The sequence below is a fragment of the Clarias gariepinus genome, chromosome 1 (assembly GCF_024256425.1).
Source record: "Clarias gariepinus isolate MV-2021 ecotype Netherlands chromosome 1, CGAR_prim_01v2, whole genome shotgun sequence".
Taxonomy (NCBI): domain Eukaryota; kingdom Metazoa; phylum Chordata; class Actinopteri; order Siluriformes; family Clariidae; genus Clarias; species Clarias gariepinus.
The window spans coordinates 2,484,328-2,497,509 of NC_071100.1; the positions used below are offsets into that span (position 1 = coordinate 2,484,328).

Consider the following 13,182-nt stretch of genomic DNA (forward strand, 5'->3'; position numbering starts at 1 on the left):
TTTAAAAGCTTATTGAAGCACTATGAAGGTGTACAGAGCGGTTATAAAGCTTGGTCTGTGTAAAGTAGTTTAAAAGCTTATTGAAGCACTATGAAGGTGTACAGAGCGGTTATAAAGCTTGGCTGTCTGGATAAAGTAGTTTAAAAGCTTATTGAAGCACTGTGAAGGTGTACAGAGCAGTTATAAAGCTTGGTCTGTGTAAAGTAGTTTAAAAGCTTATTGAAGCACTATGAAGGTGTACAGAGCGGTTATAAAGCTTGGCTGTCTGTATAAAGTAGTTTAAAAGCTTATTGAAGCACTATGAAGGTGTACAGAGCGGTTATAAAGCTTGGTCTGTCTGTATAAAGTAGTTTAAAAGCTTATTGAAGCACTATGAAGGTGTACAGAGCGGTTATAAAGCTTGGTCTGTCTGTATAAAGTAGTTTAAAAGCTTATTGAAGCACTGTGAAGGTGTACAGAGCAGTTATAAAGCTTGGCTGTCTGTATAAAGTAGTTTAAAAGCTTATTGGAGCACTATGAAGGTGTACAGAGCGGTTATAAAGCTTGGTCTGTCTGTATAAAGTAGTTTAAAAGCTTATTGAAGCACTATGAAGGTGTACAGAGCGGTTATAAAGCTTGGTCTGTATAAAGTAGTTTAAAAGCTTATTGAAGCACTGTGAAGGTGTACAGAGCGGTTATAAAGCTTGGCTGTCTGGATAAAGTTGTTTAAACGCTTATTGAAGCACTGTGAAGGTGTACAGAGCGGTTATAAAGCTTGGCTGTCTGGATAAAGTAGTTTAAAAGCTTATTGAAGCACTATGAAGGTGTACAGAGCGGTTATAAAGCTTGGCTGTCTGTATAAAGTAGTTTAAAAGCTTATTGAAGCACTGTGAAGGTGTACAGAGCAGTTATAAAGCTTGGTCTGTGTAAAGTAGTTTAAAAGCTTATTGAAGCACTATGAAGGTGTACAGAGCGGTTATAAAGCTTGGCTGTCTGGATAAAGTAGTTTAAAAGCTCATTGAAGCACTATGAAGGTGTACAGAGCGGTTATAAAGCTTGGTCTGTCTGTATAAAGTAGTTTAAAAGCTTACTGAAGCACTATGAAGGTGTACAGAGCGGTTATAAAGCTTGGCTGTCTGTATAAAGTAGTTTAAAAGCTTATTGAAGCACTGTGAAGGTGTACAGAGCAGTTATAAAGCTTGGCTGTCTGTATAAAGTAGTTTAAAAGCTTATTGAAGCACTATGAAGGTGTACAGAGCGGTTATAAAGCTTGGTCTGTCTGTATAAAGTAGTTTAAAAGCTTATTGAAGCACTATGAAGGTGTACAGAGCGGTTATAAAGTTGGCTGTCTGTATAAAGTAGTTTAAAAGCTTATTGAAGCACTATGAAGGTGTACAGAGCGGTTATAAAGCTTGGTCTGTCTGTATAAAGTAGTTTAAAAGCTTATTGAAGCACTATGAAGGTGTACAGAGCGGTTATAAAGCTTGGCTGTCTGTATAAAGTAGTTTAAAAGCTTATTGAAGCACTGAGAAGGTGTACAGAGCGGTTATAAAGCTTGGCTGTCTGGATAAAGTAGTTTAAAAGCTTATTGAAGCACTGTGAAGGTGTACAGAGCAGTTACAAAGCTTGGTCTGTGTAAAGTAGTTTAAAAGCTTATTGAAGCACTATGAAGGTGTACAGAGCGGTTATAAAGCTTGGTCTGTATAAAGTAGTTTAAAAGCTTATTGAAGCACTATGAAGGTGTACAGAGCGGTTATAAAGCTTGGCTGTCTGGATAAAGTAGTTTAAAAGCTTATTGAAGCACTGTGAAGGTGTACAGAGCAGTTACAAAGCTTGGTCTGTGTAAAGTAGTTTAAAAGCTTATTGAAGCACTATGAAGGTGTACAGAGCGGTTATAAAGCTTGGCTGTCTGGATAAAGTTGTTTAAACGCTTATTGAAGCACTATAAAGGTGTACAGAGCGGTTATAAAGCTTGGTCTGTATAAAGTAGTTTAAAAGCTTATTGAAGCACTATGAAGGTGTACAGAGCGGTTGTAAAGCTTGGCTGTCTGGATAAAGTAGTTTAAAAGCTTATTGAAGCACTGTGAAGGTGTACAGAGCAGTTACAAAGCTTGGTCTGTGTAAAGTAGTTTAAAAGCTTATTGAAGCACTATGAAGGTGTACAGAGCGGTTATAAAGCTTGGCTGTCTGGATAAAGTAGTTTAAAAGCTTATTGAAGCACTATGAAGGTGTACAGAGCGGTTATAAAGCTTGGTCTGTGTAAAGTAGTTTAAAAGCTTATTGAAGCACTATGAAGGTGTACAGAGCGGTTATAAAGCTTGGTCTGTCTGTATAAAGTAGTTTAAAAGCTTATTGAAGCACTGTGAAGGTGTACAGAGCAGTTATAAAGCTTGGCTGTCTGTATAAAGTAGTTTAAAAGCTTATTGAAGCACTATGAAGGTGTACAGAGCGGTTATAAAGCTTGGTCTGTCTGTATAAATTAGTTTAAAAGCTTATTGAAGCACTGTGAAGGTGTACAGAGCGGTTATAAAGCTTGGCTGTCTGTATAAAGTAGTTTAAAAGCTTATTGAAGCACTATGAAGGTGTACAGAGCGGTTATAAAGCTTGGTCTGTCTGTATAAAGTAGTTTAAAAGCTTATTGAAGCACTGTGAAGGTGTACAGAGCAGTTATAAAGCTTGGTCTGTCTGTATAAAGTAGTTTAAAAGCTTATTGAAGCACTATGAAGGTGTACAGAGCGGTTATAAAGCTTGGCTGTCTGTATAAAGTAGTTTAAAAGCTTATTGAAGCACTATGAAGGTGTACAGAGCGGTTATAAAGCTTGGTCTGTCTGTATAAAGTAGTTTAAAAGCTTATTGAAGCACTGTGAAAGTGTACAGAGCAGTTATAAAGCTTGGCTGTCTGTATAAAGTAGTTTAAAAGCTTATTGAAGCACTATGAAGGTGTACAGAGCGGTTATAAAGCTTGGTCTGTATAAAGTAGTTTAAAAGCTTATTGAAGCACTATGAAGGTGTACAGAGCGGTTATAAAGCTTGGTCTGTATAAAGTAGTTTAAAAGCTTATTGAAGCACTATGAAGGTGTACAGAGCGGTTATAAAGCTTGGTCTGTCTGTATAAAGTAGTTTAAAAGCTTATTCAAGCACTATGAATGTGTACAGAGCGGTTATAAAGCTTGGTCTGTCTGTATAAAGTAGTTTAAAGGCTTTTTGAAGCACTATGAAGGTGTACAGAGCGGTTATAAAGCTTGGTTGTCTGTATAAAGTAGTTTAAAAGCTTATTGAAGCACTATGAAGGTGTACAGAGCGGTTATAAAGCTTGGTTGTCTGTATAAAGTAGTTTAAAAGCTTATTCAAGCACTATGAAGGTGTACAGAGCGGTTATAAAGCTTGGTCTGTCTATAAAGTAGTTTAAAGGCTTTTTGAAGCACTATGAAGGTGTACAGAGCGGTTATAAAGCTTGGTTGTCTGTATAAAGTAGTTTAAAAGCTTATTGAAGCACTGTGAAGGTGTACAGAGCAGTTATAAAGCTTGGTCTGTGTAAAGTAGTTTAAAAGCTTATTGAAGCACTATGAAGGTGTACAGAGCGGTTACAAAGCTTGGTCTGTCTGTATAAAGTAGTTTAAAAGCTTATTGAAGCACTATGAAGGTGTACAGAGCGGTTATAAAGCTTGGCTGTCTGTATAAAGTAGTTTAAAGGCTTTTTGAAGCACTATGAAGGTGTACAGAGCGGTTATAAAGCTTGGCTGTCTGTATAATGTAGTTTAAAAGCTTATTGAAGCACTATGAAGGTGTACAGAGCAGTTATAAAGCTTGGTTGTCTGTATAAAGTAGTTTAAAAGCTTATTGAAGCACTATGAAGGTGTACAGAGCGGTTATAAAGCTTGGTTGTCTGTATAAAGTAGTTTAAAAGCTTATTGAAGCACTATGAAGGTGTACAGAGCGGTTATAAAGCTTGGTTGTCTGTATAAAGTAGTTTAAAAGCTTATTGAAGCACTATGAAGGTGTACAGAGCGGTTATAAAGCTTGGTTGTCTGTATAAAGTAGTTTCAAAGCTTATTGAAGCACTATGAAGGTGTACAGAGCGGTTATAAAGCTTGGTCTGTCTGTATAAAGTAGTTTAAAAGCTTATTGAAGCACTATGAAGGTGTACAGAGCGGTTATAAAGCTTGGTTGTCTGTATAAAGTAGTTTAAAAGCTTATTCAAGCACTATGAAGGTGTACAGAGCGGTTATAAAGCTTGGTCTGTCTATAAAGTAGTTTAAAGGCTTTTTGAAGCACTATGAAGGTGTACAGAGCGGTTATAAAGCTTGGTTGTCTGTATAAAGTAGTTTAAAAGCTTATTGAAGCACTATGAAGGTGTACAGAGCGGTTATAAAGCTTGGCTGTCTGTATAAAGTAGTTTAAAAGCTTATTGAAGCACTGTGAAGGTGTACAGAGCAGTTATAAAGCTTGGTCTGTGTAAAGTAGTTTAAAAGCTTATTGAAGCACTATGAAGGTGTACAGAGCGGTTACAAAGCTTGGTCTGTCTGTATAAAGTAGTTTAAAAGCTTATTGAAGCACTATGAAGGTGTACAGAGCGGTTATAAAGCTTGGTCTGTCTGTATAAAGTAGTTTAAAAGCTTATTGAAGCACTATGAAGGTGTACAGAGCGGTTATAAAGCTTGGTCTGTCTGTATAAAGTAGTTTAAAAGCTTATTGAAGCACTATGAAGGTGTACAGAGCGGTTATAAAGCTTGGTTGTCTGTATAAAGTAGTTTAAAAGCTTATTGAAGCACTATGAAGGTGTACAGAGCGGTTATAAAGCTTGGCTACTATAAAGTAGTTTAAAAGCTTATTGAAGCACTATGAAGGTGTACAGAGCGGTTATAAAGCTTGGCTGTCTGTGTAAAGTAGTTTAAAAGCTTATTGAAGCACTATGAAGGTGTACAGAGCGGTTATAAAGCTTGGCTGTCTGTATAATGTAGTTTAAAAGCTTATTGAAGCACTATGAAGGTGTACAGAGCAGTTATAAAGCTTGGTTGTCTGTATAAAGTAGTTTAAAAGCTTATTGAAGCACTATGAAGGTGTACAGAGCGGTTATAAAGCTTGGTTGTCTGTATAAAGTAGTTTAAAAGCTTATTGAAGCACTATGAAGGTGTACAGAGCGGTTATAAAGCTTGGTCTGTCTGTATAAAGTAGTTTAAAAGCTTATTGAAGCACTATGAAGGTGTACAGAGCGGTTATAAAGCTTGGTCTGTCTGTATAAAGTAGTTTAAAAGCTTATTGAAGCACTATGAAGGTGTACAGAGCGGTTATAAAGCTTGGTCTGTCTGTATAAAGTAGTTTAAAAGCTTATTGAAGCACTATGAAGGTGTACAGAGCGGTTATAAAGCTTGGTTGTCTGTATAAAGTAGTTTAAAAGCTTATTGAAGCACTATGAAGGTGTACAGAGCGGTTATAAAGCTCACCCCCCCTCACCGTTACAGAGTGTCCCGATGCTAACAGACTTAAAGGGCTACGCGCGCGTGCTAACTCACCAGCAGACAGTCGGTGTTGATCTCGGACTTGGGGTCCCTCAGCATGGCGTCGATCTTGTCGAACCGCGCCGATAGTTTCTCCCCGGCAGACATGTTTGTCCCTCTAGGTAAAGTCGAGTCCAGAGACAGATTGGAATGACAGACAGCGGGTGATTTAATCCGTTGCTAATGAGTTTAGCCTGCTAGCGCGGCGGTCGGCGCTAGCTCACTTCCTCCAGGGTGAGATCAGAGGAGCGGAGTGTCCTGTCTCTCCGGCGTCTCAGTCTCAGCGCTGCGTGGAACCGACACGAACACGGCACAAACCCGCATCTTCAGCAAACACACACCGCTTTAAACTCCCGGGGTAGAGTCTGTGACAGGCGGGAGAAGAAAACAAACTAACTAATAAACAAATAAACAGGAGGAGAAAAGTTCCAGCCTCGCTCCAGGCTCAGATCAGCGCCCTGGACTACAACTCTCTACTTATAATTCTTTAAAATCTCTCTCACACACACACACACACAGAGAGACAGATGGCGGAGAGGTGAGTATAATAAGAATCCCGTGTAGAGTTTTAAACTCGTGCTGATCCCAGGCCTGGTCACTCTGACAGCTGCACACAAGCGGCGGAAAAAGAAAAAAAAAAAACTTCGCCTTTACAAATTCAAACAGTTTAAAAATATCACCGATCCCGTGTTGTTGTTTTTTTTTTTTAAAGAACAAAGTGTCCCCCGTGGGTGTGTCCCCGGTGCTGGGTGTCCCCGAGGGGTGCAGTGGTCCGCTGATCCGCGCTCGCGCTGATATATAAACTCAGACTTTGATCGACGCTGTTTGTTTCAGAGACGAGAGATTCTCCCGGAGCGCGAGAGCAACATGTCCGCCTTCCTGTTCAAACCGCTCGCAGGCTCGCTGCGCACCGCGCATGCGCGGCAGCGGCGGCGGCGATCCAGCCACGGGGGACGCAGCAGAATGCGCATGCGCAAAGATTGAAAATCTTTTTTTAAAATATATATATAAAATAAAAAAGGAGCTTCGCCGATGAGAACATGCAGATGCGTACTGCACATGCGTCAGGGAAGGGGTTCTCGAGCTGATAATACTGCTATTAGTAATAGTAAGGATAATAATAATAATAATAATAAGTCACGGACTTAACGAACTTAAAAAATAACAATCATTTACGTTTATTATTATTATTATTACAGTAGTGGTAGTGGTAGTATTTTATTTTTATTGTCTTCAAAAGTTTTAAATTTTTAAATTTCAGAATGTCAGGAACAGAATTTAATAATATCTTATACTATTTAAAGCTATATACTACTACTACTACTACTACTACTGCAATTAATAATAACAACAAATTAACAATGCATGGAAATGTAAAAAATAAAAATAATTTGAAATTCATTTGTTATATATTTTATGTTATACTTTTTTAATATCACACTACAAAAACATAAAATATGTTTCATAAAGTTAGGCAAAAAAATCAGAAATTATAAAAGAATGAACTTTTCTAAGAAATCTGTCTGTTTTAGTACATAATATTGTATTTAAATAAGGGAAAGAGAAAAAAAAAGTTTTTGTACTTCATTCTTGCATACGCCTCATTTCCGCCCCCTAGTGACGTAAATGTTAATTACAAATTAAACAGGAACTAGGCGTCGGTTTGGCAGACCGTTGGTGTACAGAGCGCATGCGCGGATTGGTTCGGCGGTGACCTGCACACGTCACTGAGCGCGCTCCTCATCCAACTGAAATACCTCAGTGACGAAATACCTCAGTTAAACTGTCGGGTCTCAGTCCAGACCTCATGAAATATTTAAATTAAACATGGCTTTGATGTATGAATGTGTTTTAGGGACAAGGCAACAAACCTCCTGATTATTTTATTTTATATATATTGTTTTATATTCCTTCTGTCTTTCTACAGAGGGGGGGGCATCTGGCTGTCTACACTTCTGCCTAACTTTCTACCTGTCTGTCTTACATCTGTCTACCTATCCGTAAATTTTTTTTCTCCCTATATCTGTCTACCCTGTCTGTCTGTCTGTTTACCTTCTATTTGGCTGTCTTGGTACTCTTCTGTCTGCCTTTCTGCCTGTCTGTCCTTTTGTCTACATTCCAACATTCTATCAAATGTAATTGTATTAAAATTTGCCTCTATATCTGTCTGTCTCTCTGTTAGGCTGTCTTTCTCCATATATGCCCTTCTTTCGGTCTGTCTACTCCTCTGTCCACTTGTCTATCTGTCTGCCTGCCTCTCTGCCTGTTTGTCTCTGGTGGCCTAATAACACTTCCACTACAAATAACTACAGCTGAGGGTCTGAATCAGAGAATCTCCTGCTTCCTTAACTGGAGTGGAAATAAAAAATGAATCATGAATACCAAAAATGGAGTTCAAGGATTGTTTGTTTACTTTAGGGCTTAATTTAATATATTAAAGTAAACAAAATGTTTTTTTTCTTTCTTTATTTCTTTATTTCTTTCTTTGTGTTTAATCTATCTGTTGATCATTACTTTCTTTTTGTCTAATCTGTTACTATGATTTCTTTCTTCTTTCTTTACATCTAATCTATCTCTTTTCTTTTTGTTACAGCTGTCCACTCTTTTATCATTGTCTAATCTATCTGCCAATCCTTTTGTTCTTTCAGTCTAATCTATTATTACCTTCTGTCTAATCTATCTCTTTTCTGTTTCTGATTAAACTGTCTATCATTTTTTGTCTAATTTCTCTGCTTATTGTTTCTTTATTTATTTATTTATTTTGTCAGTTAAACATATATATATATATTCTTTTCTTTCTGCCTATCCATTCTTTCTGTCTAATCTATCTTAATAATTTTTTCTGTTTGTCTTTGAAGTTCAAGTTCAATTTATTTGTATAGCACATTTACAACAGCCTCCAGGCTGACCAAAGTGCTTCACAGAAAGCATGATCGTAAAACATACCCCAAAAACAATAAACATAAAAGTAACACAACCTGTTAACACAACTATATAACAAAATTAATACACTACAGAAAAAAAATAGGTTTTGAGCAAGGACTTAAAAGAAGACAGAGAAGGTGCCATTCTAATCTCTAAAGGCAAAGTATTCCAAAGTTGAGGCCCTGATACCGCAAATACCCGTGCCCCTCTACGCTTGAGCCTCACATGTGGGACTACTAATAGAGCCTGATCACAAGATCTTAGTGTTCTAGAAGGAGAGTAAAGATGAAGAAGTTCAGAGAGGTAAACTGGTGCTAGGTTATGTAGAGATTTATACACAAAGAGGAGAATTTTAAAATTAATTCTCTGAGAGACTTGAAACCAGTGCAGATCTTTCAGAATCGGAGTGATGTGTTCATGTTTATGACATTTATGAAGAAATCTTGCTGCTGCATTTTGTACAAGCTGTAGGCGAGCAATTTGAGATTTGGAAATACTGCAGTATAATGAATTGCAGTAATCTAGACGAGACGTAACGAATGCATGAACCGCTGTTTCTAGAGTTTTGGGGGTGAGAAAGTGTTTTACTTTAGCGAGTAGTCGAAGCTGATAGAAGCTGGATCCAATAACGGAGGCGATATGTTTATCAAATTTTAAATGCTGGTCAATGAGAACACCAAGGTTACGCACCTGCGATGACCTGAAGACAGATAAACTGTCCAGATCAGGGCTAAAATGCTGAGAGTTCTCATTAGGACCAAAAACAATTACCTCTGTCTTTTAGAAAGAGAAAGTTTTAAGCTAGCCATGATTTAACCTCCTCTAGACACTGCGAAAGATTAGTGGTAGCAGTAGCGTTGTTTCTTTTGATGGGAAGATAAATTTGATTATCATCTGCATAGAAATGAAAAGATACACCATGTTTCCGTAAAATAGAACCCAGAGGTAGCATATAGAGAGAGAACAGAGATGGAGCTAAAATAGAGCCTTGTGGAAGGCCACAGGTCAGAGGTGCCAGGGAAGAAGTGAAATTACCCATCTTTAGTAAGAACTTTCTGTCAGACAAATATGACTGAAACCATTTCAGAACATTCGCTTTTAGACCCACCCAAGACTCTAATCTAGATAGTAGTATAGAGTGATCGACAGTATCAAAGGCCGCCGATAGATCCAGGAGAAGAAGAATCACAGAATCTCCTGAGACATAAATATCATTTAACACACTCAAAAGGGCGGACTCTGTGCTGTGAGCAGACCTAAAACCAGATTGAAAAACCTCGTGAATACCCATATTAGTCACAAACCATTGAAGTTGGTCCAGCACAATTTTCTCCAAAACCTTAGAAACGAAAGGTAAGACAGAAATTGGCCGAAAATTCTTTAGGACAGAGGAATCCAATGAAGGCTTCTTGAGCAAAGGAGTGACAGTAGCCACCTTAAGATTGGCCGGAACACAGCCCGTTTGGAGACACTTATCAATGAAAGATACCAAGCCTGGCCCAATCGAATCCAGAATTAAACTTAGGAATCTTGGATGGATGATATCATTTGAGCAAGAAGAGGGTTTAAGCTTGTCAATCACCTGCTTCAAAAACTGGACATTGATAGGTTCAAAAACCTCCCAAAAAGTAAAGACAGAAGGCATGGTAGGTGAGTCATTTAATGTTAAGGTGGGGCAAATGCCAAGTCTTAGGGTAGTAATTTTATCACTGAAGAATCTCAAGAAGCCTTCACAGACAGCATCAGAAGCGACCGGCAAAGTGTTAACAAAAGGATTTACAACAGACTGAATAATTGAAAACAAAACCTTAGGTTTAGAGTGATTAGTTCCAATTATATAAGAAAAATATACAGCTTTTGCAGACTTAGCAGCAGACTGGTAAGATGTAAGAGAATCTTTAAATAATTGAAAGGAAATATGCAACCTGTCCTTTTTCCATTTTCGACTTTCCACCTGTCCTTTTTTTCTTTCAGTTTAATTTATTTTCCTTTCTTTGTGTTCAACCTATCTATCTATCTGTCTATCTTTTTTTTTGTTTGTTTATGCTTTCTTCCTTAGTGCTGCCACTAAGTGATGCGTAGTGAGTTTTATTATTATTAAATATATATATATATATATATATATATATATATATATATACAGCCACTCACAAAATGAGTACACCCCTCTAATTTAGGCAAACATTTTATTATATCTTCTCAAAGGACAATACTATGGAAATGAAACTTGGATATATTTTGGAGTAGTCCGTGTGCAGCTTGTATAACAGTGTACACTTACTGTAGAAATAAATCAACATACAGCCATTATTGTCAAAATAGTTGGCAACAAAAGTGAGTACACCCTTAGTGATATCAGCTGTAAATGTTTAACCATGCAAAGTCACATGACCATGTTCATGTGTTTGTCAGTGGCAGAGTATGTCTCCAGACCTAAACCCTATTGAGCACCTTGTAGGCGTCCTCAAGCGGAAGGTGGTGAAACACCGTGTGTCTAACATCCAGCAGCTCCATGATATCATTATGGAGAAGTGGAAGAGGATCCCAGCAACAACTCCAGGCCCAGGAGGATTAAGGCTGTGCTAGATAACAATGGTCAAACAAAACATTGACACTTTGGACACAGTTTTGGCGGCACGATGGTGTAGTGGTTAGCACTGTTGCCTTTCACCTCCTGGATCTGGGTTCGATTTCCGGCCAGGTTCGATTCCCATCTCTGTGTACATGGAGTTTGCTTGTTCCTCATGTGCTTGGTGGGTTTCCTCCAGGTATTCTGGTTCACTCCCACGGTCCAAAGACATGCAAATTAGACTAATTGGCATTCCCAAATTGTCTGTGTGTATGTGTGCCCAGCGATGGATGGAATGGCACCATGTCCAGGGTGTACCCCCCTTGTGCCCTAACTCTTCTGAGATAGGCTCCAGGCCCCCCGTGACCCTGAATACAGGATAAAGTGAGTGGACACAATTTTGACATGTTCACTTAGGGTGTACTCATTTTTGTGATATACATATACTGTATATGTTTTCTTTTTTAGTAATGTTCACAAGTCACTTAATTTTTGTCTTTAACTGTCTTAACACAGCTAATGTGAAGGGAACGCTACACAGATTCAACCCACATAAAGCTGCTGGACCAGACAACATCCATTGCAGAGTGCTGAGAATGTGCTGAACAGCTGGTAGATGTTCTCAATGACATCTTCAACATCTTCTGAGCAGCACCATTATTCCCAAGTGCTTTAAGATCACCACCATTTTCCCCGAGCCAAGAAAGTCTTCTGTGTTCTGTCTCAATGACTACTGACCTGTTCGAGCGGCTTGTCATGAGACACATCAAGACCCTGCTGTCCCCTCACTGGACCCACTGCAGTTTGCGTATCGTCCTAAATTATCTCCACAACATTTCTCACAGGACATTTATATTTAAATGCATTTCATAGATTTCAGCTCAACATTTAATACTTATTAATCATTCCCCAACACCTGACCAAAAAGCTGACCCAGTTAGGCCTGAACACCTTCCCCTGTAACTGGATTCTGGACTTTCTGAACGGAAGGCCTCAGTCAGTGCAGATCGGGGACAGCACCTCCAGCACCACCACACTGAGTACTGCGGCCCCCAGGGGTGTGTGCTCAGTCCCCTGTTGTTTACATTGCTGACTCACGACTGTGTAGCGACACACAGATCAAACACCATTCTTTGCTGAACATCAACAGCTCCTCTGTGGAGATTGTCAACAGCACCAAATTCCTGGGTGTCCACCTAGAGAAGAACCTCACTAGGTCCCTCAACACCCGTTTCTTGCACAAGAAAGCCCAACAATGTCTTTTCTTTCTAAGAAGGCTGAGGATTGAGCATTGTGGCTGATTAGATACACCCCTCTCACTCACTCTTCACCCTCCTGCCATCTGGAAAAATGTACCAAAGCATTCGGGCACTCACATCCAGACTGTGTAACAGCTTCTTCCCACACGATATCCTTCTCCTTAACAAGAAAGGACTGGACTGATACACACAAACACACCACACACAATATTTTGGCACAATATTTATATTGTTAGCTGCTATTTGCACAAGATCTCTTTCGTGTTTTTGCTGCTACTTACAAAAAACGTTTACCGTTTTTTAATCCATCATGTCATTTACTTGCACTACCTCAACTCCCTATTACTGTATATTACATTGTGACGTGTTGTGTTTCTGCTCTTTTTGTTTTCTTTTGTATAGTAGTTAGAACAGTAAATTTTTAGGTTAATAGTTGGTAATTTATGGTGTAAATTAAGTGTCTTAGTTAGCTACTGTGGTAAGTTAGTGTTTGTTTATGTTGTTTGGTTTGTATGTAGCACCTCGGTCTTGGAGGAACGCTGTTTAATTTCACTGTGTACTGAACTGTATATGGTTAAAATGATATTAAAAGCCGACTTCACTTAACTTGTGACTTGGTTTTAAGCTTTGGCGATACGAATGTAAATATTTGTCATGCCAATAAAGCACTTCTGAATCTTGAATGAGAGAATACGAGAATAATTTCGTTCTGCCTCATGAATTCATCTTGATCTATATGATGTTTATGCTCTTTTATGCCGATTAATTGAATTATTTCATTTTCCTTCCTGTTTTGTAAGACTTTTAGATATATTCTAGGTAATATGAGATACTATAATATGTGATAATCATATATAATATAATAATATAAGTTAAAATGGATGTAGAACTGGTTTATTGATAACTTTAATTAACTTTAACGCGTTTCCATTGAGCCCACCCTAACCCTGAG

At 38.3% G+C, this 13,182-nt stretch overlaps 1 protein-coding gene across 1 annotated transcript in view; it reads right to left on the minus strand.

Annotated features, from left to right (window-relative positions):
* Positions 1-5,833, minus strand: part of rock1 (Rho-associated, coiled-coil containing protein kinase 1) — a 43,851-nt gene extending 38,018 nt beyond the window's left edge. Inside the window, exon 1 of the mRNA XM_053492449.1 lies at positions 5,493-5,833. Coding sequence (XP_053348424.1) covers positions 5,493-5,585 — 93 coding nt within the window. The 5' untranslated portion in view covers positions 5,586-5,833. The remainder of the gene's footprint in view (positions 1-5,492) is intronic.
* Positions 5,834-13,182: the final 7,349 nt, after the last annotated feature.